At 53.4% G+C, this 23,673-nt stretch overlaps 8 protein-coding genes across 8 annotated transcripts; 1 reads left to right on the plus strand and 7 right to left on the minus strand.

The window, feature by feature from the left end:
* Positions 1 to 326: 326 nt before the first annotated feature.
* On the minus strand, positions 327 to 1,886 carry CPAR01_00348 (uncharacterized protein; the record flags this gene model as incomplete). Its single annotated transcript, XM_060484640.1, has 6 exons — positions 327 to 879; positions 939 to 1,042; positions 1,096 to 1,255; positions 1,319 to 1,412; positions 1,467 to 1,529; positions 1,589 to 1,886. Coding segments are annotated over 6 exons (1,272 nt in total), but the record flags the coding sequence as incomplete, so codon positions are not given.
* A 4,211-nt stretch (positions 1,887 to 6,097) lies between these two features.
* CPAR01_00349 (FAD binding domain-containing protein) lies at positions 6,098 to 7,869 on the plus strand (the record flags this gene model as incomplete). The annotated part of the gene is made up of 2 exons (XM_060484641.1): positions 6,098 to 6,375; positions 6,435 to 7,869. The coding sequence occupies 2 exons, from the start codon at positions 6,098 to 6,100 to the stop codon at positions 7,867 to 7,869; spliced, it is 1,713 nt and encodes a 570-aa protein (XP_060355498.1).
* A 417-nt stretch (positions 7,870 to 8,286) lies between these two features.
* Positions 8,287 to 9,775, minus strand: CPAR01_00350 (uncharacterized protein; the record flags this gene model as incomplete). Its single annotated transcript, XM_060484642.1, has 3 exons — positions 8,287 to 8,346; positions 8,415 to 9,123; positions 9,177 to 9,775. The coding sequence occupies 3 exons, from the start codon at positions 9,773 to 9,775 to the stop codon at positions 8,287 to 8,289; spliced, it is 1,368 nt and encodes a 455-aa protein (XP_060355499.1).
* Positions 9,776 to 10,753: 978 nt separating this feature from the next.
* Positions 10,754 to 12,370, minus strand: CPAR01_00351 (maltose permease MAL31; the record flags this gene model as incomplete). Its single annotated transcript, XM_060484643.1, has 1 exon — positions 10,754 to 12,370. One exon carries the CDS (start codon positions 12,368 to 12,370, stop codon positions 10,754 to 10,756), a length of 1,617 nt encoding a protein of 538 aa, XP_060355500.1.
* Positions 12,371 to 12,883: 513 nt separating this feature from the next.
* On the minus strand, positions 12,884 to 16,039 carry CPAR01_00352 (uncharacterized protein; the record flags this gene model as incomplete). The annotated part of the gene is made up of 4 exons (XM_060484644.1): positions 12,884 to 13,914; positions 13,981 to 14,122; positions 14,187 to 15,768; positions 15,819 to 16,039. The coding sequence occupies 4 exons, from the start codon at positions 16,037 to 16,039 to the stop codon at positions 12,884 to 12,886; spliced, it is 2,976 nt and encodes a 991-aa protein (XP_060355501.1).
* A 427-nt stretch (positions 16,040 to 16,466) lies between these two features.
* Positions 16,467 to 18,544, minus strand: CPAR01_00353 (alpha-xylosidase; the record flags this gene model as incomplete). The annotated part of the gene is made up of 2 exons (XM_060484645.1): positions 16,467 to 17,605; positions 17,662 to 18,544. 2 exons carry the CDS (start codon positions 18,542 to 18,544, stop codon positions 16,467 to 16,469), a joined length of 2,022 nt encoding a protein of 673 aa, XP_060355502.1.
* Positions 18,545 to 19,070: 526 nt separating this feature from the next.
* Positions 19,071 to 21,264, minus strand: CPAR01_00354 (tall aerial hyphae-4; the record flags this gene model as incomplete). The annotated part of the gene is made up of 3 exons (XM_060484646.1): positions 19,071 to 19,201; positions 19,251 to 21,185; positions 21,225 to 21,264. 3 exons carry the CDS (start codon positions 21,262 to 21,264, stop codon positions 19,071 to 19,073), a joined length of 2,106 nt encoding a protein of 701 aa, XP_060355503.1.
* Positions 21,265 to 22,310: 1,046 nt separating this feature from the next.
* On the minus strand, positions 22,311 to 23,105 carry CPAR01_00355 (deoxyribose-phosphate aldolase; the record flags this gene model as incomplete). The annotated part of the gene is made up of 1 exon (XM_060484647.1): positions 22,311 to 23,105. The coding sequence occupies one exon, from the start codon at positions 23,103 to 23,105 to the stop codon at positions 22,311 to 22,313; it is 795 nt and encodes a 264-aa protein (XP_060355504.1).
* Between the last annotated feature and the right edge of the window lie 568 nt (positions 23,106 to 23,673).

Genomic DNA, 23,673 nt, shown 5'->3' on the forward strand with positions numbered 1-23,673 from the left:
ATAGGTGTGTTAGGCAGCGCGAGTTCGACTTGCCACAGGGGCCGATAAATAGAGTTGACTCTCTCTTGAGACGTTTCGATGGCACCAATACCACATCGTTAGCGTACGATATGGGAATCGGATAGGGAACTACTCCATCAACCTCATGCGGGTCTGGGCGTCGCGGGACTCGGAATGTTGAGGAAATACACTCATAAACTGGGGAACACACGGCCTATGGTACCTGATCCCTGTAGATTCATACGAATTATTTGTACCATGTAGATAAATACCCAGCCATCATCAATATACCAAGTCGTTAATGATTTTCCGCTCCCGGATCTCCTTCAAACAGCCTCCCCTGGCTCTCTGGGGTTGCTCGTAACCACAAACTCCGTCTTCTTCACAATAACCGGCGCATCAAGATGATAATCGGCACTGCCGTCATCCGACCCCTTCCCTATCCTTGAGCTCTGCACCCCAATATCCCGGTCGCTGTGGTCGATCCCGCTGCCGAGCGGCTGCATACCGCTCATCCCTGGCCGCCAGCTCTGCAGCGCGTACCTGCTTCCGACATTGCCGCTCTGGCCCGTCTTTCCATAGCCGCTCGCGGCACCGTATTTGTTGCTTCGGCTCCCAGACCTGCTCTTTTCGTTGAAGTATTTGACGAGGGGCGCGAGGGTCGGGATGCAGCAGACGATGATACCGAGGTTGTTCTCGATGGCGGACCACATGATGAGGGGCGAGGAGTCGAGGTAGTTTGCGAGGGCGTGGACGGTCTGGATTCGGATGATTTGGATGACGGTGATGAAGGCGCCGAGGCCGAAGAGGCCAAGGAGAACGAACTTCTTGCGCTTTTGGATCTTGGAGGATGCGAGGACGGGGAACGGGAGGAACATACTGAAAAAAAAGGACTGTCAGCTGGAATTTTAGAGACATGTTTGATTTGGGGAACATACACAATGACATCAAACGCGATCGTAAGAGACGCCATGCTGGTGTAGAAGGGAACTCCGGGAATGCAGGAGCCATTGGTGATCGTAGGGTCCCATTGCTTCGCGATCTGTTCTTTGTCAATATCCGTTCTGTCTTGGGACAAGAGATGGATAAACTTACAGGCGTGCACAGATTTATTTGCACCAGCAGGAAGGCAACGTGATACGTGACGCAGAGACCGATGGTGACGAAAGTTGCCCACCTATAGGGACCCTTCGGAATGAAGCGGAGATATGAGAGAAGCAAGCTGATCTTGAATCCGAGAATACTGCTGATGTAGCTGAACTGGATGTTAGTTCTGATTATATCTTGACGGATATTTCCCAAGGATTTGAGCACTTACAAAGGAGCGCCGGCGTATTGCAGAAGACCAAAGTTGTAGAGATTCTGCGCTGGCATGTCCTCCAGCTTCTCGAGACCCAAGCCCCATTTTGTTTCTGCGGGTGGTTGTTAGACGCAAAACGAGTGGTGAAGATTGGAGACCATCGTACGAATAGTGCTGACGATTGCGAATCCGGCAGCCGCAAACCACGTTGCAAAAATGACCCAGTCATCTATCGCCGACAAGTTAGTGCTCTGTCCAAGGGTCAAATCATCCAAGTTGTAAACATACCCGAACCAGCGGCCTTGAGCATGATCACACGGACGTATAACCGCAGCATCATGATGATCAACGACAGCGCAGTAAACACCAACGCGATGGCCGTGATCTGGGGACCCGTGGATGGTGTCCCCGGCGGTGTGTTGTAGGTCCACGACTCGCTCATCGTGGGCTGAACTGTTGCGAATAACCTCCTTCGAAACCCGGTCGGTGAACGCGGTGAAGTCAAGCCCAGACAGACGTAAGGCTGATGGTCTGCGGGCGAACGTCGTTCGACGGGATGTGGTAAGACGGGAAGGACGTTGCCGATCTAACCGACGAGCCTAGGTAGGAGACTAGGAGGAAAGGGACGAGTGGACAGAGGTGGCGGAGCCGACTGGCTTTACACCGCTTTATCTGGACAGGAGCTCGTCGTTCATAACATCATTAGACTAGGCCTTTCAGCTAGTAACGTTCGTGCCAAGAGGGGAGGGGGAAGAGTGGAGGGAGTATCAATATACAAATAATATGCTCTTCCTTTCTGGCTTCTCTCCCTTTTCACATTTGCCTTTTTCCACATAGGCCCAACCTTATGGATTGGGTATCCTGTTCCGGTACCGAGCATCTGGGCCAGAAGGCATCCCCTGTCGGAGCAGGTAAAAGATATCACACTTGAAGTAACGGCCAAGCCGGGCTGCAAGCACGAACTTTGTGAGAGGTTCTAGGCCGGATGTGTGAGGTGGGTGGACTCTGAGGGCTTGTCCTCCGGGCCTTGTCCCTCGGATCGTCTACAAGGTAACGTCCCCCTCTTGCCTCGTGCACTGCACGTTTGCGAGAAGCTCGGGGGAGCCACGAGGAAGTTGGGAACACATACGGGGTCAAACTCCGTACGAGGGCCGTTGGAGCAGCAGAGCCACAGAGTTTCCTTCCTCCCCCCCGCCGGAACGTGTGCCGATGTTGCATTTCAGGAGTGCTTTCTGGAGATGAACGTATCCATGCCTGCATCTTGCAAAACGCACCAGGTTTGCGACCAGTCACCTCGAACTTTCGCTGAGCCACCGGCCGGAGAAGCGTCTGGGCTTCCTCGCCAGACCTGGGAATTTAGAAGAGACGTGGTCGTCGGCGGCCCCCGTTCCCTGCTGGCCGTCCCCCTTGTTGGACGCATATACGGAGTTCCTGTAGTACACGCATGCTATGCACGCGTACGGGCATTGTACGCGGCACTAATTAGCGCAGATCCAGGGATGATGGTCTTTCATAAGAGAACCAGTTGTTGGTTCCCCTGACAGTCTGCCATACTGCCATATGTCGTAAAGCCCGTATTGTGGGAACCGCTGCCCGTGGATTCTTCCATATTGTTGTGGAAGTTGAATCCCGAGCACGGAACCCATCCGAGGAAGAGAAATGAGCCGCAGTCTAAGCCAAACCCGAGGAGGTCCTTTATGTCACATGGCGTTACCGCGTATGATATATCACATCGGGGGCTAAAATGCCACAGTGGCAGAGGTGACAGCGGGAGATTTCGACAACTTGGCGGGCTAGCTTGAACTCGAATTTACGCAATTATCAAAATTCATGGACCAAGGAGTGGACCACGCAACCGCATTGTGGCCAGACTTGGTCCGTGTCGCGATGACAAGTCAGTGATGAATGTGACATGCGAGGATATCCCTGTCCGAGACACGCTGGTTCGGGCAATTTGCCATGTGCGGTAAAGCTCTGGACTCTGGTATCGACATGCTATCCTTATAAAAGCAGGTTGTCTCATCAAGCAAAGGTTTCTCCCTGAAGCAAACTTGTTTCCACGTATAGGGTCGTGTTTGCAATTAGCTACTCGCCAGCGATGTGCTGGATGGTCCTGAAGTGTTGTATCGACCAAGAAACCTTCTGTTATCGAGCCAAGACCTCGTCAAAACGAAGTCGACTGAGACTTTGAGAGTTCAAGTTGCTGTGCCACATTCCGACCACGTGGGTCTGATATGCCGACTTGGCCTGCAGAGTGTGCCTGCACATCCATGCAAGTTGTAACCATGTCTTCAAGCCCCCCCACCGATGAGAAATAAGTTCCAGAAGTTCTCAGCGCCATCCCGCTTTTCAGGTGAGCGTGTGTGCTCGAGCGCAAAGCGGCACAGCAAGAAACAATCGTTCGTGACTTGAATTTCTGAAGAATACGCTTCAAGTCTCTAACCCCAAACTCCCCCGGAACCGTATCCGTACCCAGCCGGCCAGCCTTCTCGGGCATATGCGGAGACGAGAAATTTTGGCTTTGGGACGTCCACGGAGACTGGAGAATGATCAGGAGAGGGAGGCGATCCGGGCACGAGGGAACCACTTGAAAAAGGAGGAAAGGGTCCTCTTCGTGACTCGGGCACGCTGACATCGAACAATTTTCAATTGTTCCACGCCCTACGGAAAATTCTTTCGGATCCGAACTTCCCTCTTGCCAAGGAACCAAACCAAGGGAGCAGCCACAGTCTTAGCTCCCAGTTACCACACACACCTTCGGAGGAAGAAAAAAAAACGTTGATCGGGACGGGACGTGAATGTCTGTGCTGTCCTGCCGCTGGCGTCGTGGTGGCTGACTGTTTGTTTTGCTGCCCGCGTATGAGGCACTTTAATGCCGATTTTGCACAACGGCCGCCAATCCTTTTTCAATAGTGTTTCCTAGCACCGTTGATCTCAACTACTAGATGGACTGTTATGTCATGAGAACGTCCCAATAACGTTGATCCTATGACAGCACATGATCCAACTCAGCTGCACTGGAGTTTGGATGAACGTTGTGGCTCAACCACACCACTGTCTCATTCTTGAGTTCGTGAGACCCGAGGGGTGGGAGACCCTTGGACGGGATTCTTGGGGCGCACCCGGTAGTATTTGCAGACAATGTCGCAATCAGCCAAAGCTTCGCAACTCGCACCCTGTTCTCCGATCGAGCATGAACCACTTATCAAGATATTTATCAGACGTTACAGCGGCGGCCCAATTCCATGGACAGTTTGACCCAGCCCCTTGTTCTTCTATACGTTGCCTCGTACGATGCGGTTGCTACCGAATCTTGGAGGAACCGAGGAACTTCATCTCATCGGCGTTTGGCGAGTTCAGGTTAGACCGCCGCGAGGCCCCTGCAGTTGGCCCCCCCTTGGAAGTCTGAAGGATGCATGGGTCTGCTTGATCGATCCTCTTTTCTTACCAAGGATCTGGTGGCGAGCCCCCAATCGGGCCGGGGTTCGATAGACTTTGCTGAAGAACCCCCGCAGCTTCAATTTCCGGCCCAGGTTGCGCCCGACTATTGAAGATTCCTCAAAAACGCCGAGGAGAAGTCCGGGATATTGTCCAGTCCAGTAACCACCAGTTGGTTCAGAGGTTGGTTAGCAACCAGCAACCAGACGTTACGAGATTCCGAACCGAACCGCACCAACGACAGGCCGGCCCTGGATATGAGCATCGACAGCATCGTCATTCTTGCGTCGATGGTAGCACCATCTCAACAGCCGGTTTCTCCCCATCGTCTCAGAGTATAAGCGAACTGCACTCTGCAAGGAACGATGCGTGATTCTGCAGCGATTTGGAGTTGTTAGACGAGGGATTCGTCAGGGTTGCTGCCGGGAGCACTGCACCCTTTGATCTGCGAGCCACACTCGAGTCCCCGCTGAACAAGACTTTGGAAGAGCGAACAACCTGACCGCGTGGAGCTCGGCCGTGCAAGCCTGACCCGGCCTTGGCCAGGTATTGGAAGGCAGCGGACCACGGAACCCTCGTGACCCGGATCTTCATCGCCTTGCGAAGTCGTGAGAGCCGGGATCGTGAGTGAGAGCAGGCCGCCAGAAGCGACAACGAGAAAGTCGAATGGAGCTTCAAGCGGAGATAGGTATCATGATGTCCGGCGTCGACTGTCGAGTCTCGCACTCCGGTCTCCAGTCTCCAGAATCGCTGACCGTCCTGGCCACTAGTGGCCGATAGACCGAGGCACCCGGCATCCCTGGTGTCCGGCCGATATCTAGGATGATATCGACCTCGTCTCCCGCTCCACAGCCCGCAGCGCTTTACCGCCCCTGGCCAGGGATGGCAGGGGAACAAGAGGGAACCAGCCACAAACGGCACTGCATGAGAATCGACCCTAGGGCTTCTTCCCGATATTGTTCCCTTCTCGAATGATAGCAACACGGATTCATCAGCAACAGGTAACAAGTGCGGCAAACTTCCACTAGTTTGAGGGGGCGAAGTCCGCCTTCTATAGGACCCCAAATCTCGGTCGAAACCCCAGTCGGGAAGCGTCCTCCCTGTCGAGATGGACTCTCCAAACCCCCATGCCGTGGTCCCGGAGGTCGGGTAGGACACTTCCTGCAGCATACTAAAAGTAATGCCCATGGCCACCGGTAGGAAAAACTTTCTTTTGATGAAATGGTCCAGCGGCATTTCCCTCTCTTTTCCTCTGCCCCCTCCCCCCGCCCTCTCTCCCTCCAGCCGTCGATCTTTGTCTCACGTTGCGCTGCCATTGCCTTTGCCCTTTCAAACCAGGTCAAAGTAAAGTAGTCCAAGATGAAGAGCTTTGTCCTCCAAGCGGCCCTCGCCGGTGCGGCCCTCGCTGCTCCGAACCACCGAATCGGCACCGCCTTCACTGAGCGCGCCGCCGGTGACTGCAAGTGTTTCCCCGGCGATGCTTGCTGGCCTGCCACGGCGCAGTGGGATGTCCTCAACACCACTGTTGGCGGCAACCTGATCGCGACTGTCCCTCTTGGCGCGCCATGCCACGACCCCGTCTACGATGCGGCCACCTGCGCTACTCTGCAGAGTGAATGGCAGGATGCGGAGATCCAGTAAGTGTCGATCCCAACTTCACGATATTGACGACATCAAGTGACTAACGATGATGTAGCATGGGATCCTCTTCCTCCATTATGGCTCCCTTCTTCGCCAACCAGAGCTGCGACCCCTTCCAACCGCAGTCTCGTGCTTGTACTCTGGGCAATTACGTCGTCTACGCCGTCGACGCCAAGACCCCCGAGCACATCGCGGCCACCATCTCCTTCGCCGCTAAGAACAACATTCGTTTCATTATCCGTAACACCGGCCATGACTACCTTGGTCGCTCCACCGGAGCCGGAGCCCTCTCCGTCTGGACTCACCACCTGACCAGCACCGAGGTTGTTGACTGGAACACCGCCTCCTACACCGGCAAGGCCATGAAGGTCGGTGCCGGTACCCAGGGCTTCGATGTTATGGAGGCTGCCCACAACGCCGGCCTTGCTGTTGTTGGCGGCGAGTGCCCTACCGTCGGTATTGCTGGAGGTTACACACAGGGTGGTGGCCACAGTGCTCTGTCCACTTCCTTCGGTCTCAGCGCCGATAACGTCCTGGAGTGGCAGGTTGTCATCGCCAACGGTACTCTCCTGACTGCTTCTCAGACCCAGAATGCTGATCTCTACTGGGCTCTCTCCGGCGGTGGCCCCGGTAACTGGGGTGTTGTCACCTCCATGACCGTCAAGGCTCACGCCGATGCCAAGTTCAGTGGTGCTACTCTCGTCATGATGGCTGCCGACAACGACAACACTGCATTCTTCAACGCCATCGATGCTTTTCACGAGGAGCTTGCCGGTATGGTCGACGGCGGCTCCATGGTCGTCTACTACTTCGCCGCCGGTTTCTTCCAGATCGCCCCCCTCAACGCGTACAACAAGACCGCCGCTGAGGTCAAGACCCTGCTCGCCCCCTTCGTCGCCCGTCTCGACGCTCTCAAGATGAACTACACCACTACCTACACCGAGTACGAGAGCTACTACAACCACTACGACAAGTACTTCGGCCCTCTGCCCATCGGTAACATTCAGGTCGGCATTGCCCAGTACGGCGGCCGCCTCATCCCCCGCGACAACATCACCAACATCGGCTCTTTCTCTCGCAGCGTCGCCGAGAAGGGCGTCACCTTCATCGGCGTCGGGACCGACGTTGGCAAGTTTGGCAACAAGGAGACCAACTCCGTTACCCCCGCCTGGCGCAACGCCCTCGTCCACGCCACCCTGACCACAGTTTGGAACTTCACCGCCCCCTGGGAGGAGATGATTGCCAACCAGGACCTCATGACCAACGTCGTTATGAAGGAGATTGAGGCGCTCACCCCCGCTGGTGGTGCCTACATGAACGAGGCTGACTTCCAGCAGCCCAACTTCCAGACCGAGTTCTTCGGCAGCAACTACAAGTCTCTCTTGTGCCTGAAGCAGAAGTGGGACCCCGAAGGATTCTTCTACGTTCGCAACGCCGTTGGCAGCGAGTCGTGGAGCGTTGCTGATAATGGAAGAATGTGCCGTGTTTGAGTCCCAAAAATACCCATAGTAATTGAATAAAACTTTCGTTTTTTTGTCAATGTCTTGCCTGAATCTCACCGGTGATCATACGCAATAATCGGCCAAACCTGACGTGTGAGTCAACTGCACTCAGTTTGAAGGACCAGGCTTGAAGTCGGTTGCGTTCAGGTAGCCAAAATACTATCGCCTGGCCATAGACACACCAAATGTGCAGTGATTGACATAGGTGAGTCTCATGTCACCAAATCTTGGAACGCCTATCTTCTGTGGGGTGTGCGGAAAGCTTTCGGTTATATACTAGCACGATAATATCGATCTATCTACAGAGAAGGGTACATATGTTCGGGTCTGTCCTTTTGATACCTCGAGGACCTCCAGCGGACCAGATCCATTTAAAAAATAGGCTGGCAAGAGCCCCTCTCAAGCTTAGAAGAGCTCAAAAGCGAATGCGGTGGAGTTGGTAGGTGGCTCGACCAGGATAGTAAGCTGTAGGACGAGAAATCAGCATTACTATCAAGCATGAAGGTTGTCAAAGTGGGATAAGGATAACTTACGCTGTCAGAAGCGGACGAAATGCTGGTAACACCCAAGTCAACCGGTCCTCCAACCTCAGCCTTGGTGCCAGCCCAGTCGAAACGCAGAGTGCGGACTTGGACGGAACCGTCGCTGGGAAGACCGAGCCTGCTGAGTCCAGAGACCTTGATCTCGTAGTTCTTCTGAACGGTCCTGGTTCCTGCGAGGATCTTGACGCTGTTGTTCTCAACGGTGGCAAAGACATCAAACGTCCGGTCAGCCGAGGCGGTGGTAGCAACGCGCTCGCCAGTCATCTGGGCGTAGTACTTGTACACCTGCCACTCTCCGTTGGGCTTGTACGCTCCGCTGGCATCCTTGAAGAGCAAGTCGGCCATCCAGTTGTGGAGGTCGGAACCGCCGCCCCAGTTGGCGCGGAGACCGCGGAGGTTGTGGCGTTCAAGTTGGGCGAGGTAGAAGACGCCGTTGGCAGGGTTCTGCTCGGATGGCCAGGCGTACTCGTTCAAGTCGATTGGGCGGTCTGGGAGGTTGTAGGTGCTTTGGAGAGACTTGAAGTCGGCAACGGTTCTGTCGGGCTCACGCTGCCATTCACCAATTTGATGCCAGGAGTAGATGTCAGGAATGGCGTCATTGGCTGCCACCTTGGACATCCAAGCCTTCCAGTTATCCAAGTCAACGGCCGGGGCGTTGGCGGCTGATGGTCCGCTGATCAAAGTGCCCGGAAGTTCAGCCCTGAAGTTATGTTAGTTGACATCGAAGTGATGAATTTTGAGAGACTATCTAACCTGATGATCTTGTGAGCCCTGACATAATACTCCAGGTACTGATCCCAAGATCGAGCCCAGAAGATGTCAAGATCAGGCTCATTCCAGATATCAAAGACAAGGCCGTCGAGCATGTTATTAGACTTGATGTCATCAACAAGATGGTGGAGGAAAAGCTCAGTCTCTGTCCAGTTGCCATTGTCACCGGGAAATACTGAGCCTCCTGCCTGGCCGCCGTCGGCACCCCAGAGGTCGTGCGGCAATAGGATGAAGTCAGCTCCGTATTTGCGCGTGGTCCGGTAGTTGGAGAGGGCCGAGTCGAAGCGCTGCTGGTATCCATCGATGCCGCCGATCCAACCGGGAGCTAGGATCTGGGCACCCCCGGCACGGCTGGCGTGGAACTTGATGTCCGTAACGAAGTGGTCGGGGATGGAGGTATCAATCTCTCTCCCGTTATCGGGGAACCCGTAGATGAAGCCGGAACCGAGGAACCTAGCCGGACCACTGGGATTCGCGATATCGACAGTTGCTGTGCCAGCGGGCGATTGTCTTACTGCCAGTCCAGTGACATGGCCAGCTGTAAGAGCTGCAATGGCAGAGAAAGCCTTGAGAAAAGACATGTCGATGAAGGAATGCTTGAATGATGTCGTGTCAAGGTGAATTGGCTGATGATCGCATGCTTTCAATCATCTTTTCATCTACGAAACTTCCTACTATTATACTCACATCGCGATGCCTCGTCGCGATGAAAAGTCATTGTGAGTATGAGCCACCCCACCGGAGTAAACATCTCGACATATGTTTGCGCACGGCAGATCGGCGCATGTTGAGCGACGTTTGACGCTATCCTCCAAATTCCCGCATGCCAAGGTGAAGCTGCAAGAGCTCGTTCACAATTCGCGGGGAAGAGGCTAAGAGCGGGTGAGAATATCCACCATCAGCACGACGTTGATCCTCCTCCACCGGGAATTGCGACACTTCTGCGGGGTTCACAATAGTATCACAGACGGAGAAAAAAGCCCAGCCCGGAAGACGCGTCGCGTGTGCGACCGAATCTTTACTTGCCGCCATCGTGAATGCAGATCATCATTTACCGTAGCCATGCAAGATGATTACGGAGCTTCACATTTGGAACCCAATGCTAGGGTATTCAAGTCCATGAAAAGCATCAAATGGTAAATTGCGTCTTGAACCCGAATCTAGCTAATGGGTCAACTTACATCACTGGTACCAAGGGCCTCAGATGGCTTGAGTACTTGTTGTACGAAGGAAAGGAATTGAAGTGATAACACGATATGGCGACGGTACTGAACCCTAGAAACAAGAAGGAAGGAATTTAGGCTCTTGATCATAACTAAGGATTTCAGGCATGAGTTATTACTCGAGTGTTCTCGTTATGGCAAAACAAGTTGACTTTTAGCTGCATTACTAAGTAGTGATTGATACAGTAGTTTGTATAGGATGGTATTCTCAAGTAAAGTCGTGATAGTAACAACATCTGTCTATTAGGTCCGACTACGAAAGTAAAGATTCTTAACGAAGGTATGATTCCAAATGTCCTACTCTAGAAGGGCGGAATTAGTGGCGTGGACGAGAACTCAGCCTTCTTTGGCCAGGACTTCGTCGCCACTGGCATAAGCATCGACCCTGTAAGATGCGAACTTGGATGCCTTGACGCGCCTTGCAAATAGAATGTCTAATTCCTCAAAGGTCTTGTCCTTCGTCTCAGGGAGACGGAAGAAAGTCCAAATGAAGAAGACAAAAGCGCAACCTCCCCAAAAGAATCCCGTCTTTCCTCTCCAGTCACCGGCCGTTGGGTTGAGCATGTAAGGGTTGATGACATTACAGACAATCTGAGCAATGTAGTAGGCAATGCGGCTGAGGCAAACACTCTTGTTGCGGAGACGAGTCGAGGAAACCTCGGAGATGATAGCATAACAGATAGGTCCCACGGTGAGATAGTAGACACCGAGCCAACCCAGCATCATGCCAGCCTGAGCGTAGTTCGCACCATCCGAGTTAGGAGCGCCGGCGCTGATGGCACCGACGACTAGAAGGATCAGAGCCAATGCTCCAAGACCCCATAGATATAGCGTGCGACGACCAAAGCGACCAAGAAGTCCCCATGATACGATGGTACCGACAGAGGCAATCCCGAGGCCACCCACTGACATACGAAACGAGATCGACTCTGGCAAGCCGGCTTGGACGAAGAAGTAGGTGGGAGTACCTCCCATAGCGGAGCCGCAGAAAGGCTGTGCAGCAAATGCCATGCAGGCGATCTCGGTTCTCCGGAGGTCAACGCCGCGGAAGCAATCGAGATACGAGGTTCCTTCGTCCATCTGCTGCTCAATCTCGTTGGTATGAATCATCATGGCAACCTTCTGCTTCGAGTTGACGGCTTCGGACGCGGATCCGAGACGGAGAACGGACTTCTCGGCTTGTTCGTAATCGCCGAGGCGGACAAAATGCCATGGGGACTCGGGCGCGAACCACAAGACGGCGAAAAGCGGAAGCGGCCAGACCCATTGAATCGCAAACGGCACGCGGTAGGACCACTGGTTGCTGCCATCGGAGAACCCTGCCTGAACGCCGGCTGAAATCAGCTGGCCGAGGGCCCAGCAGAGGTTGACGAAGACGGTGAGGTAGCCGCGCAGTGCCATCGGGCAGACTTCGGAGGCGTAAGCTGGAGCGGTTGTCGCGAAGACGCCCCAGGGGATACCGCAGAGGAACTGGCCGACGAGGAGGACGGGGAGGTTCGGCGAGAAGAAGGAGATGAAGATAAAGGCTACGATGCTAGCCAGGGACGCGAGAAGAACCTTTCGGTACCCGAAGCGATGGGTGAAGTATCCATTTGCGAAAGCGCCGATGATTGTACCGACACTGACCGCATTGCTCAACCCATTCTGCCAGGATGCCGTGATCTCGTACGTGCCCTTGCTAGGGAGATACTCGCCGTAATGTCGTTTGAAAGCGGGCTGAGCAAAGAAGGACGAGATGAGGACGATGTCGTAGCCTTCCATGATGATGGCGGCGGAGACGAGGACAGACCACATGGCAGCCTTGGGATAGCGGCGGATAGCCTCCATGAAGCCAAGCTTGTGCTCGTCGTCTGCGGCCTGCTTGGCCATGGCCAGGTCTTTGATGGCATAGTCTCCGGTGGGAGCATGCTCGAGCTGACCGATCTCGAGCGGCTCTTCTTTGGTGGTGCCCATTGTGGCGGCTGATGAATGACTTGATTCTGAAACCGAAGGTAAATGGCAGACAACGAGAGTTGGTGATAGCTTCGAACCTTCAGCAACGTGTTACAGTGCAAGTATCAGCGTCGTCGTGAAGATGATCGACAAGCGAGGTTCGGAGATGGTGGAGAATCTAGACATGATATAGAGACGCATGTAACGCCAGCAGGATATTGTTTCCGGTCACTGTCAGCTTCGTAGGGACGGTATCCCACAGCGTGGAATACACGATGTCCCCGCATGTTGTCAGTCGAAGATCCGGGGTAACATGCGGAGAAAGAGTTTGTGGTCATTAGCCTTCCCAGCACAAAGGGGACGTCGTGCCATCTGATGGCTTGTTTGGGTAATTGTCTTTGCCATTTATGGCATGATGTCTCCACCCCCGCCGGAGTTTCCAAACTTCTCCCTAGAATAACCACCCGATCCATGGCTATACCGGGCTGACGCCTCCGGTGGAGAGTCCATCGCCCGCTCCCGAGAAAGGATCGCCTAGTCCGAGGTGGACTGAACAAGCGAGTCCAGGAGATCGGCGTATGTTCGTTCCACTCCCCAGACCGAGTATCCCCTGCCATTCTCGCTTGTACCTCCGCTCCCGACGCTGCTTGCTGCGTCTCCGTTCAGCTCCGGTCTCCCCTTGAGCATCTGCATCCCTTCTTTGAGAATCTTCCGAGGGGCCCCATCATTGCAGATATCACCCACCTTGGCCATGTGGCCCGCCATCTTATGGCCTAGCCTCACATAAGTCTGCACCATCTCGTCGTCACATGGCCGGTCGAGGTGGAGGAAGCTGGGCTCCGGGTCCTCTTCAACTTCCGCCACTGCCTCCATCGGGCTATCTTGCTGGCCAGAGCCGTCACTGGCCAAGTGAGACCTCGGGTTCTGGTGCCGCCTCATGAACAGCATCATTGTACTGTACGCCCAAACCACCAATGTTGCAGCGAATATGCCAAAGGGCTCGAGAAAGTTGCCCACACTATAACGACGGATGTGCCAAAGCATCGCCCCGGCATGAACGACCGATAGTCTGGCTTTGTATTGATCACGCAGAGCCCACTGGGCGACGAGAGATCTCGCCTTTTCGACTTTGGAATTGTCGACGTCGCGGGAGGATGCTCGCGCCGAGGCGGCAGCAGCTAGTGTCTGTAAGTGAGTTATCGGAGCGAGAAGAACGAGGCGAGAGAGGTGGAGATGTAAGATGACGGGATGCTCCCATCCACCGGCTTTGGCGATAATAGCGTTAGCGTTCCAGTGGAGGAGGTCGAGAGAGTCGCAGGCGCTGTTCCGCCACCTTGATAGGATAGGCAGCGAAGGGGGCCAAGTCTCTTCGACGGTATCGCCAGGACCACACTTCTGGACGTCAGCTGTCGGCGTCCATGAATTGAGCCTGATCTGGTTGTGGTAGATAGCCTCCTTGGTACGCCTGATGATAGCGTACGTGAGCACCATGGTGCTAAAGTCACCCAGGTTCGGTGGCAGCCTCTTCTCCATGTAAAGCATTTCCATGGCCTCAGGTATAGTCACTAGGGGACCCTCAATGTGTGAGCCTAAATGGTGCCCTGATGATTTTGGTGGGTAGAGTTACACACCTGGCTTAGATTGCTGCTGTCCCAGTTTCTTAGCAGTAGGTTGGTCCCAGATAGTATCAAGACAGGGCATCTGGCCTTTTGCATCGCCTAGCTTGAGCAATACATCTTGACCTCTCTCTAGGAATACAATAACATCGAGGATCTAGAGCACGGATGCCACGTCAGTCTATGGGCTCTGTGAAGCAAAGTTGGCGGCTTGCACGTACCCATATCATGAGACCCGTTCTCAGTCTGGACTCACTGTCCAACCATCTCCTATGAGCACTTGATCCATCCGCGTGTTGCGCTACCTGTGGCAAGTCTTCTCGTATACCTAGTAAGTCCATCTTCCGACAGGCATTGATCAAGAAGTGCCGTACTAGGAATGCCAAATCGTAGCGATCGCCGCGGACACCGTTGTGCAGGTCGTGTATCAACCAGAGGATAGACATTTGAGCGATGACTAGACCCATTGAATCTTCTCCGGGGCTTATCAGTGACACTTGAGAAGATCCTGCCACATCATCTAGGGCACCCGTTGAAATGTAAAATCGCACAGCGCTTTCCAAAAATTGAAGAAACAGGTCTCTGAAGCCGAGATTGGTCTCGCCTCGGGAGTAGACCGAGCCAATTGCACAGACGGCCAACAAAAGAGGCCAATTCGCCGGCTCATGGTAGAAGTCGGTTGGTTTCTGCAGGAAGTTATAAGCGGGGTGGAAATGTTGAAAGTACAATCGGAAATAAACTCGAGCGTGAGCTATGGATGGAAGCGGTGTCGCGCTGCTGCCTTGAAGAAAAGGTTCGACGCTGATGTGTTGCAGAAGGTTATCAAAGGCCTGTACAGATAGATCAAGCCCTGTCCCTTCATCAGCTTCTTTGGAGGTGCCTGGAACCGCTGTGCTGGGAGTCGGAGTGTCAACATCGGGCCTCGCTGCATTATCCAATACTAGACTTCTTTGCGACGGGCGACCTTTAAAGGGTGCCCTAGATGGGGCACCATCGACATAGTAAGTCGCCGTGGTGGATGATGATTCAACGGATCCAGTCGTGCTTCCATTGGGTCTACTCCTGGGCGTTGTCCCTGGTGGATTGAGCTGGTGTGCTGATGCTGGTGGAAGTGCGGCATTCGAAGTCTGGACTGGCTGACTGTTGAGGAGGTTCAGCCAGGGCCCTTGTCGTACGGCCTCATAGGCATTCATGACGGTTTGTACGCCGTCTAGGTTGGCCGAGAAGGCTTCTCTCTCGTTCACAGAAGACATGATGCCCCAATCAAAATCTGAATAATATTGAGGAGAAAGCCAGTTGATGGCCGAAATACCAGCAGATTGCTCGGGAAATTCCTCGTTTTGAATGAAGTTGTCTATGGGATTTATCCCATAACCTACTTCGCAGTTGTTGACTGGGAAAGTCTGATCGTTGTCTCCTGGGACTTGCGGAAGAGTCCACGAGGTTTCGACTGCGCGCCTTTCTGACGCGTGATTCGGAGTCGGGAATGGTATCTCGGCCATCCCTGGAGGTTGTGGAACTTGTGCTGGGTCGGCATACTCCATGACCTCTCCCTGACTATCATGTCTGTCTCCGGGAGCAGTATTCTCATCCGGAGACCGTACTGCTGTACGAGGACCTCGGCGGCGGCCAGCTGGATATTTGCACTCGAGACCTTTACCCGTACAGCGACGACAGGGGCTCTCTTTTGAGCAGCGTGAACGGCTTACAGCGCAAGCCTGACATGCCCTGGAAGATGCCATGGGCCGCCGAGACTCGCTTGCGACCTCATCATGAGAGGTCGCATGACGAGTGAGCACATCTCTATACTTGCATTAGTGCATGAAATTAGTGAGAAAATAATGAGAACGTACAATCGGGAGAAGCTCTTGCCGCATGCCGAGCATGAAAAAGGCTTTTCTCTCGTGTGTGATCGCTTGTGCCGAGTGAGATGCTCCTGGCGGCCAAAGGTGCTCCCACAGTAATCGCATTTGAACACTGGAGCATCAACCGTTGGATTTGCGACCGCGATGACTTCCTCGCTATCGGACGTTGAGCCTGTCCGCTCGTTGCCGGTCTGTTCCGTCTCTGCCATTATGCTTTCATCTTACTTATGAACTAGACACAGTGTCATGTTCAGCGAGTGAGCGCGTCATGCTGGATCACTGAGAGCGATGGAAAGAGAAAAGGAATGAGCATCGAAACCTGCTGATTAGTGTCGTATTATTTGAAAATAAGGCGGGGAGCATGCACTAAAGACAATTGGGCTCAGTGGCGTGTTTACCCCGAGGAACGCGAGATGAGATGAGTTCCGCGGTGACTAGCCGCACGCGGGGTAAGGAGGAACACCGTTCATTTGAGCGGCATATGACCCCTGTAGCTTATGCCGTTTCTCTTACTATTCCGCTGTAACTCTCCAAAAACGTGGTGGCCAACAGGAAGACAGCCCCGAATGTGACGTTGAATTTTGACCTTGTCAGTACTCGGCGTCTCGAGTCTCTATTCAAATAAGAAGATCTATCCTACTCTGTTCTCTGCAGAACGACTTCTGCCTTTGACTTTCTAACAAACACTGGCATCCAGTCTAGAGGGCACTCGATCTCAATCTCCTGTCCGCCCTCAAAGTCTTGCTCCTCAGAGCCCTCGTGAGGAAGAGTTGTCCATCGCTCTCCACCATCCAACTTCGGCAGATAGACTTTGGCCTTGGTGATGCCGGGATTGACAATGGGGCAGCAAAGATAGGCATCACCATACATGTACTGCTCGGCCCCAAGCTGCCAGCACCTCTCATCTCCCGGGAACTCGTAAAACAGCGATCGGATCACGGGCGACCCATGTTCGTGGGCCTCAGCCATCAGCCTCCGCGTGTAGTCTCTCAACTTTTCGCGGATGAAGAGATACTTTTGGCAGATGGCATACACCGCCGGGCCATACGACCAGACCTCGTTGGCCGCTCCACTGCTCGAAGCCAAGCCGCCCGGCTTCGGTTCTCGGTCGCCGTGCAGTCTCATCACGGGGCAGAACGCGCCCCATTGGAACCACCGCACAAAGAGCTCACGGAAGGCCTCGTCTTCGGGGTTGCCGCCGTGGAATCCTCCAATGTCGGTCGTCCACCAGGGCAATCCTGCAATACCCATGTTCAGTCCGGCTGCCAGCTGGTTACGGAAGCTACCCCACGAAGACGCGATATCGCCGCTCCAGACGAGTGCGCCGTACTTTTGACTTCCGGCCCATGCGCAGCGTAGCAAGTTGACGATATTCTTCTGGCCGGCCTCCTTCTGACCGTCGAAAAACGTTCGGGCGTATTCTTTGGGATAGATATTGCCGACGGAAAGGTTCGGGCCGAGGAAGTAGCGGTAATTTTCAAAGTCGTAGACGGAATACTCTGGCTCGGCTTGGTCAAGCCAGAATGTCTTGATGCCCTTTGAGAAGTAGTTCTGCTTGGCCTTGTTCCAGACGTACTTACGAGCCCCCGGGTTGGTGGGATCGTAGTACACGGTAGAACCTTCGAACTCAAAGTTGGTGCGGACACCTCTCTCGGTGCGGACGAGGAATCCTTGCTCGAGCATCTCTTGGAAGTTTGACGATCTCTGATCCACTGTTGGCCAGATTGAGACCATGAGCTCAACGTTCAACTCGCGGAGCTCTTGGATCATGGCATCTAGACTTCGAATTAGTTGATGTGACAGACATGGAAGGCCAGTGAGCTGTCCTTACCTGGATCGGGCCAATATTGAGGGTCAAACTTCCACTCGCCTTGCAACGGCCAGTGGAAGAAGTCGATAACGATGAGATCAAGGGGAAGTTCCCGACGGCGGTATTCCCGGGCGACCTCAAGAAGCTCCTCTTGGGTCTCGTACCGGAGTTTACACTGCCAGAAGCCCAGGCCGTGTTCTGGCATCATGGGAGCTTTGCCAGTCACATTTGCGTAACGCTGCACGATATCGGCGGGCGTGTCACCGACCACGACCCAGTAATCCAGAATGTTGGTAGAGTACGCCTCAAAGGCAGTCGTATTCTTTCCAAACACAACGCGGCCGATGGAGGGATTGTTCCAAAGGATCCCGTAGCCTAGAGAAGACAACGCGAAGGGCACACTGGCCTGCGAGTTACGGTGTGCCAGCTCGAGGTCGAGGCCCTTGAGGTCCAGGAAGGGTTGCTGATACTGGCCCATCCCAAATATCTTTTCGTCAGGTCGCTGGCTCTCCAAGCGCATTGTGAGGTGATAGTCGCCGCCCCGAAGAGGTTTGAACTCGCGGGCCTCGACCTCAATGGCGCTGCATTTGGCGTCGAGCAGGTCGCGACGGTTCCGGGCGTACTCTTCGAGGACGACGACATCGTCGGCGTTGTAGATGGTAATCTTCCCCCGCTTGCTCACCAATGCCTTTGCCTTCCCGTTTTGTATGCTGGCCGAGCCGTCTTCGGCGAGTGAGATCTCTGATTTGACCTGCTTTGGCTCTTCTTCTAATGCCCATGCCTCAGCGGGCATCACATGAGCCTTGGTAGCTCGGACTCGGAAGGCATCTGGACCCCATGGCTGGATCCACACTTGTTCCCCATCATATTGGTAGATCAGAAGGCCGTCCTTGTGGTGAATCATGGCGGATATTGCGACTGGTTTCCTGATGAGATGGACGCGCCCTAGAACCAGAGGTAACAATTGATCAAGAACTGGTAGATGACCAGAGAACACGAAAGCTACGAGGTCAATAAAAAGCCAGAGATAAGAACCTCCTCACAAGCTTCGATTTATCGTTCCACCAGGAAACTCATCGGTGGTCCTCCTCCAACGGACTTCACGCCGGCGCCTGATCATCGGCGACAAGAACATCCGTTCTCATGATGACCCAATTCTTCGAAGCTTCTCCACCGGAGTTCGTCGAGTAGACGGGTCAGCGGGGTTACTGAAGTTAAGGTTGCGCTTTCACCACGAAGAATCACTAGGCCGGCTGGGTTCGTCAGTCTTGTTACCCCGCCGGAGCAAGGCAGGCTCGAGCTCCGGTGGAGAGACGAACCCCGCGATTCTCCAGACAACTAAACCGGGTAGGCAATACCGGCAGATATCATTCAGACCAGGACAAGCCAGAAATTTCAATTGTGCCTCAGAAGTTGGTTCAAATTAATGACTAGCTCGCAAACGAGTGTCCTTGGTTCCATATCCATCCCTGATCCTGTCTCCCGAAACAACTCTCGGTGAGGTACTCGCTGAACTCCACCGGGTCTCCCTCCCCGACACCATTGATATCATACATCATGACTAAAACTAAGGTTAGCTAAAGAAATCTCTTTGGGGGACTTGGCCTTACTCTGCTCGAATTCCGAGAGCGCTTGTGTTATGATTGGGTCCTCGCTGAAGCTTAGGCTCGCTGTGGCATCCTCTACCAAGTCAGCCGCCGGCGGACTTTGCTGTAGTGCGATCTGGTTGATGTTGCTGTTTGAGTCTATGGGAACCCTGTTGGGACTCTGGCCAGTGACTTCAATGGCATTCAGGCTAGCCCTTGTTTCGATGTCTCTTCCATTTTGGTCGGTTTCTGTTTGTGGGGGAATATCCAAGTGAAGCATTCTTTCCATCTCCTTAGTCATGACTAGCTTCATCAGTTTCGTGAGAATGTTCAGTCCCTGCTCGGCGACAACAGACTTGGACTTGAGCTGAGAATGCATCTCCATCAATTTTCGAAGGCCCATTTTGGAGTCATAGGCCTCCCGGCTCAATGGGTCCAGTCCCGTCATGATGGAGAGCGTAACACCGGCAGTAAACAGATGTAGCGCAACAAATGACAACGCGTATGTGTCAATCACCTCTTTGAAGTGCGGCGTGCAGCCAATGTTGGCAATCTGCAAGGCCGCGTCTCGGCAACTTCGCACCGAGCGCTGGAGCGGATCATTCTCTCCGATTGAACGGAAATCCGAACCCTCGGCCGTATTGATCTTCTTCATTGCTTTGTAGGCTAGTAAGGGCCTGTGGACCAGTATTCTAGCGTTCTCGTATGCGAGTTTGAGTGCCAGTCCCTGGATGCGGAAAGTGTGCTGGTGATGTTCCGGCCTCAGAGAATGATTGGCGCCCCCGGGCCAGTCAGCTGCGATTGCAACCTCATCTTCTTTGAAGACCAACTCTTGCGGAAGATGGTCGTGCCACTGACGGATGTGTTGGTCCAAGCTAGTAACTGCATTTATGAGACGCTGAACTAATGGACCTTCGGGTCTTGCACCGAGCTCGTTGCTGTTGGGCTGCTTCCGGTTCCCGTAGAGCTCCGACAGCGCCCTTTTCACAATAATCGACAGCTGTGCCATCGACACCTTGTATGAGAGTACAGTAGCTTTTCCGGTCGACTTCCATCTTATGGACTCCCAAGACGCATCTTTTGATCGCAAAGGATATTGTTCGGGTACTTCGACGTTGCAATCCTCGTCAACGATGCTAAGAGGAAAGCCATACAGCATCGAGCAGAAGGTCTCAATCTCATAGATAGCCCACCAGCATCTTTTGCGTGTCTCAGCTGCCCTGTGGACCGGGTTGTCAACGTCGGGTACGGTTGAGAGCTCATCTTCATCTTTGTGTCGTTGATGAAGTTTGAGAGCTTGGGCGATACGCAAACCGCTTCCGCAAATGGGCCAGGCAAGCTCGGGTTCCCCGTGGTACAGATAGAAACTTCCTAACAAGATGCACATCTGCACAGCCTCGATGGATCCCAGGGAGACTACGTCGAGGAATCTCACCTTCAATGTCGCCAATATGTTTTCTTGCAATGAATCTGGATCAACGCCAAGTTCAACGAGTTGAGAGTGCTGCTCGGGGCTGGCGTAGCGGAGGCTAGTTAAGCAGACAGCAAGCACAAGACCAAGTATACCAGGATTCGCTTTTCTTGGTGGAGATCCCGGTGGTGCAGTAGTATGAAGCTCTTGAACTCGGGCTCGAAACTCGCTTGTGAAGAATATCATCATAAACCAATGGATCTTCTCAAAGTAAATGTTGACAAGCACTGCCACAGGGGCTTGTGCTGGCAAGACGGAAAGAAAGTCTCTTTGGGCTGCGCTCATGGCGCCATGATGCCGTGAGATAGATCGGATACGCTGTTGGGAAAGGGGTCGAGCTAATGACGGGACGGAAGCACTGGCTTCTCTGGCGTCTTCATGGGCACCTCGCGAAGTCCACTCAGTAGCTGCGAAGGCGGAAGTATCTGCTTCGTCCGGCGTGTGTATGTCGTGGTGTTGGAATGCCTTGCTCAGGATCCAAATTAGGTCTAACTTCCATAGTAGTAGGGATCTTTGAGAATAATTACCTCGTCCAAGAAGCTGACCGCAGCCGAGTTTGTTGACCATGGTCTACTAGAGGTAACCTGTTCCGAAGATGCCCGAGGTGCGGGTGCGGGACTTGATTCATCGGCAAGTGACTGGCGTTCCGATGAAAGTATCAAGGGTGGCATGGTAGCCACCACGATGGGAGAAGTGCTTTCCTCAGCGGTTTCCTCCGTTCCGGTTGCTCGACGGTCCCGTTTCGCTGGACGAGACCTGCCAGTGCCTGGCACTCTGTCTCCCTTCCGAGTCCGTGACGGGGTGATGTTGGGCCCCTGGACCCTCCACACGCTAGGTTTATCATTGATGCAATTCACTCCGGCTCTGATACACAGAGTACAGGGACGTTGAGGATCGCACTGGTCAATCCCGTTAGATGATGTAAAACAACACTGCCGGGCTTGAAATAATGGGCACATAGGGTTGGGCAGCCTACCTTCAACTTTTGCTTTCGACAGCGTTGACATGCGGCTGCAACCTTTCTCCTCGGTCTTTTCGACTCCATGGTCATTGTATCCTCCGATCTGTTCATTGCTGAAAGTGGGCTCGACTTGATGCGCAAAATGTTGTTGACGTGTAGATGTGAGTCGGAGGTTGTACGGGGCAGAACAGAAAGTTCCACCGGAAAGAAAGTCTCAAGCCAGCAAGACGCTAGACCTCTTACGGTAATTCGTTCCGGTCGAGCATCTGACCAACACGCCGTTCCGAATAGGTATCCAGCTAGCATTTCTACCCCAGCAAATGCAAGAACTTGGCCATAATGGCTATTTATTATTATTCTCATTTTCTGTATGGGAGCTCCGAGGCGCGGTCAATCCATAGAGGAGACGTTGATTGTAAATGTTTGCACCCTTCAAGACATCTCAACGGACATGACTTTTGGCCAACAAGCTAACTTCCACTCGTCATGTGGATGAGGCAAACTATCGCCAGAGGAAGTTGTCCGATGACCTGAAAGGACTTGATTCAACATAACACGAAAGATGCTAAATTCAACGTAGCTAAATACCTCTCTATTCAGCCTACATTTGTTCTTACATCAGGTGTAAGAAGTTGCTACACTATGGCGTGACTCAGTAGCCTCCCATCGATGGCCCGCTGATGGGCTTAAACTCTACCTCAGTCGGCTGATCCGTGATTCCACGCGCAACTGCAGCCTCCATGATCACAGCGGTAGCAGTGGCACCAATTCGGGTGACCCCAAGCGACATGACGTGAAGCAGATCATCCAGCGTCCGAATGCCTCCAGCAGCCTTTACTTGGACCTCGGGCTTCGAGTGCTCCCTCATAAGCTTCAGATGCCGAACAGTGGCTCCTTTGTAAGTGTACAAGCCATTGGGCTGCTTCACAAAGCCGTACCCAGTCGAGGTCTTGACAAATGCGACGCCAACATCGGAACAGATTTCACACAGTCGGATAATGTGCTCCTCTTGGAGATAGTCGTTCTCAAAAATAACTTTGAGTATTGCGCCATGCTTGACGACGACATCGTTGATTTGGCGAATTTCTTCAGCAACATAGGTCCACTCGCCACCGAGAACTTTGCCGATATTGACGACCATGTCAATCTCTTTGCCACCGGCGGCAGCCGCCTGGTTGGCTTCAAAGACCTTGACTTCGGTGGTACTGTTACCGTGTGGGAAGCCGATGACAGGGCAGACCAGCACGCCGCTACCCTGGAGTTCCTTTTTGGCGAGGGGAATCAGATACGGCTTCACGCATGCCGTGGCAACGCCGTACTTCTTGGAGATGCGCAAGCCTTCTAGAATATCGGCGTCGGTCATGGTAGGGTGAAGTAGGGAGTGATCAATCATCTTGGCGACCTGCTGAAGGGTGACAGTGATGGTGTTGGTAGTTGGGGCGGCCATTTTTGTAGTCGAGTTGGATTCAAAGATCGAGATCAATGTTGGGAAAAGAGGTGCCAACGATGGAAGTTGAAAAGGAAGATGGCGATTGCGACAATAAGTTACAGAGACTAACCGGCTCGAGCTATTGTCACGGATAGTATACATACTTCCACGAAATCTGGGCAGCAGTGTTTTATAGGCTTCAAAGCACGTTGCGTGTATGTAAATATTCGAATGTAAGTTCCACAATTCGCTTTCCGCCGGAACGAGCCACCAAATTTGGCATCACCAGCTAAAGAGAGGAGATTTATGGACCTCATACCGAAGCGTACTTACCACACGCTCTCGGGGTCGCAGCGGTGGCATAGCTTCAACGTCCGGTGGATTCGAATACCACTTTGGGCTCATGACGACGCGCACTTCTTTCCGTTGCGCCTTTGTCTGCTTGGTAGCCTTCCTTTCCATCTCGATTTCTTTCCCAGACTACATTTAGTGATGTCCCGGAGGACATGCGAAATATCCCTGGTACCTTCAACTTCGCCAAGACTCTGAAATATTGCCGTTGCTGATTAAGAGCATAACAAGCTAC

The sequence above is a fragment of the Colletotrichum paranaense genome (assembly GCF_030867605.1).
Source record: "Colletotrichum paranaense strain IMI 384185 chromosome Unknown Scaffold_1.1, whole genome shotgun sequence".
Lineage (NCBI taxonomy): Eukaryota > Fungi > Ascomycota > Sordariomycetes > Glomerellales > Glomerellaceae > Colletotrichum > Colletotrichum paranaense.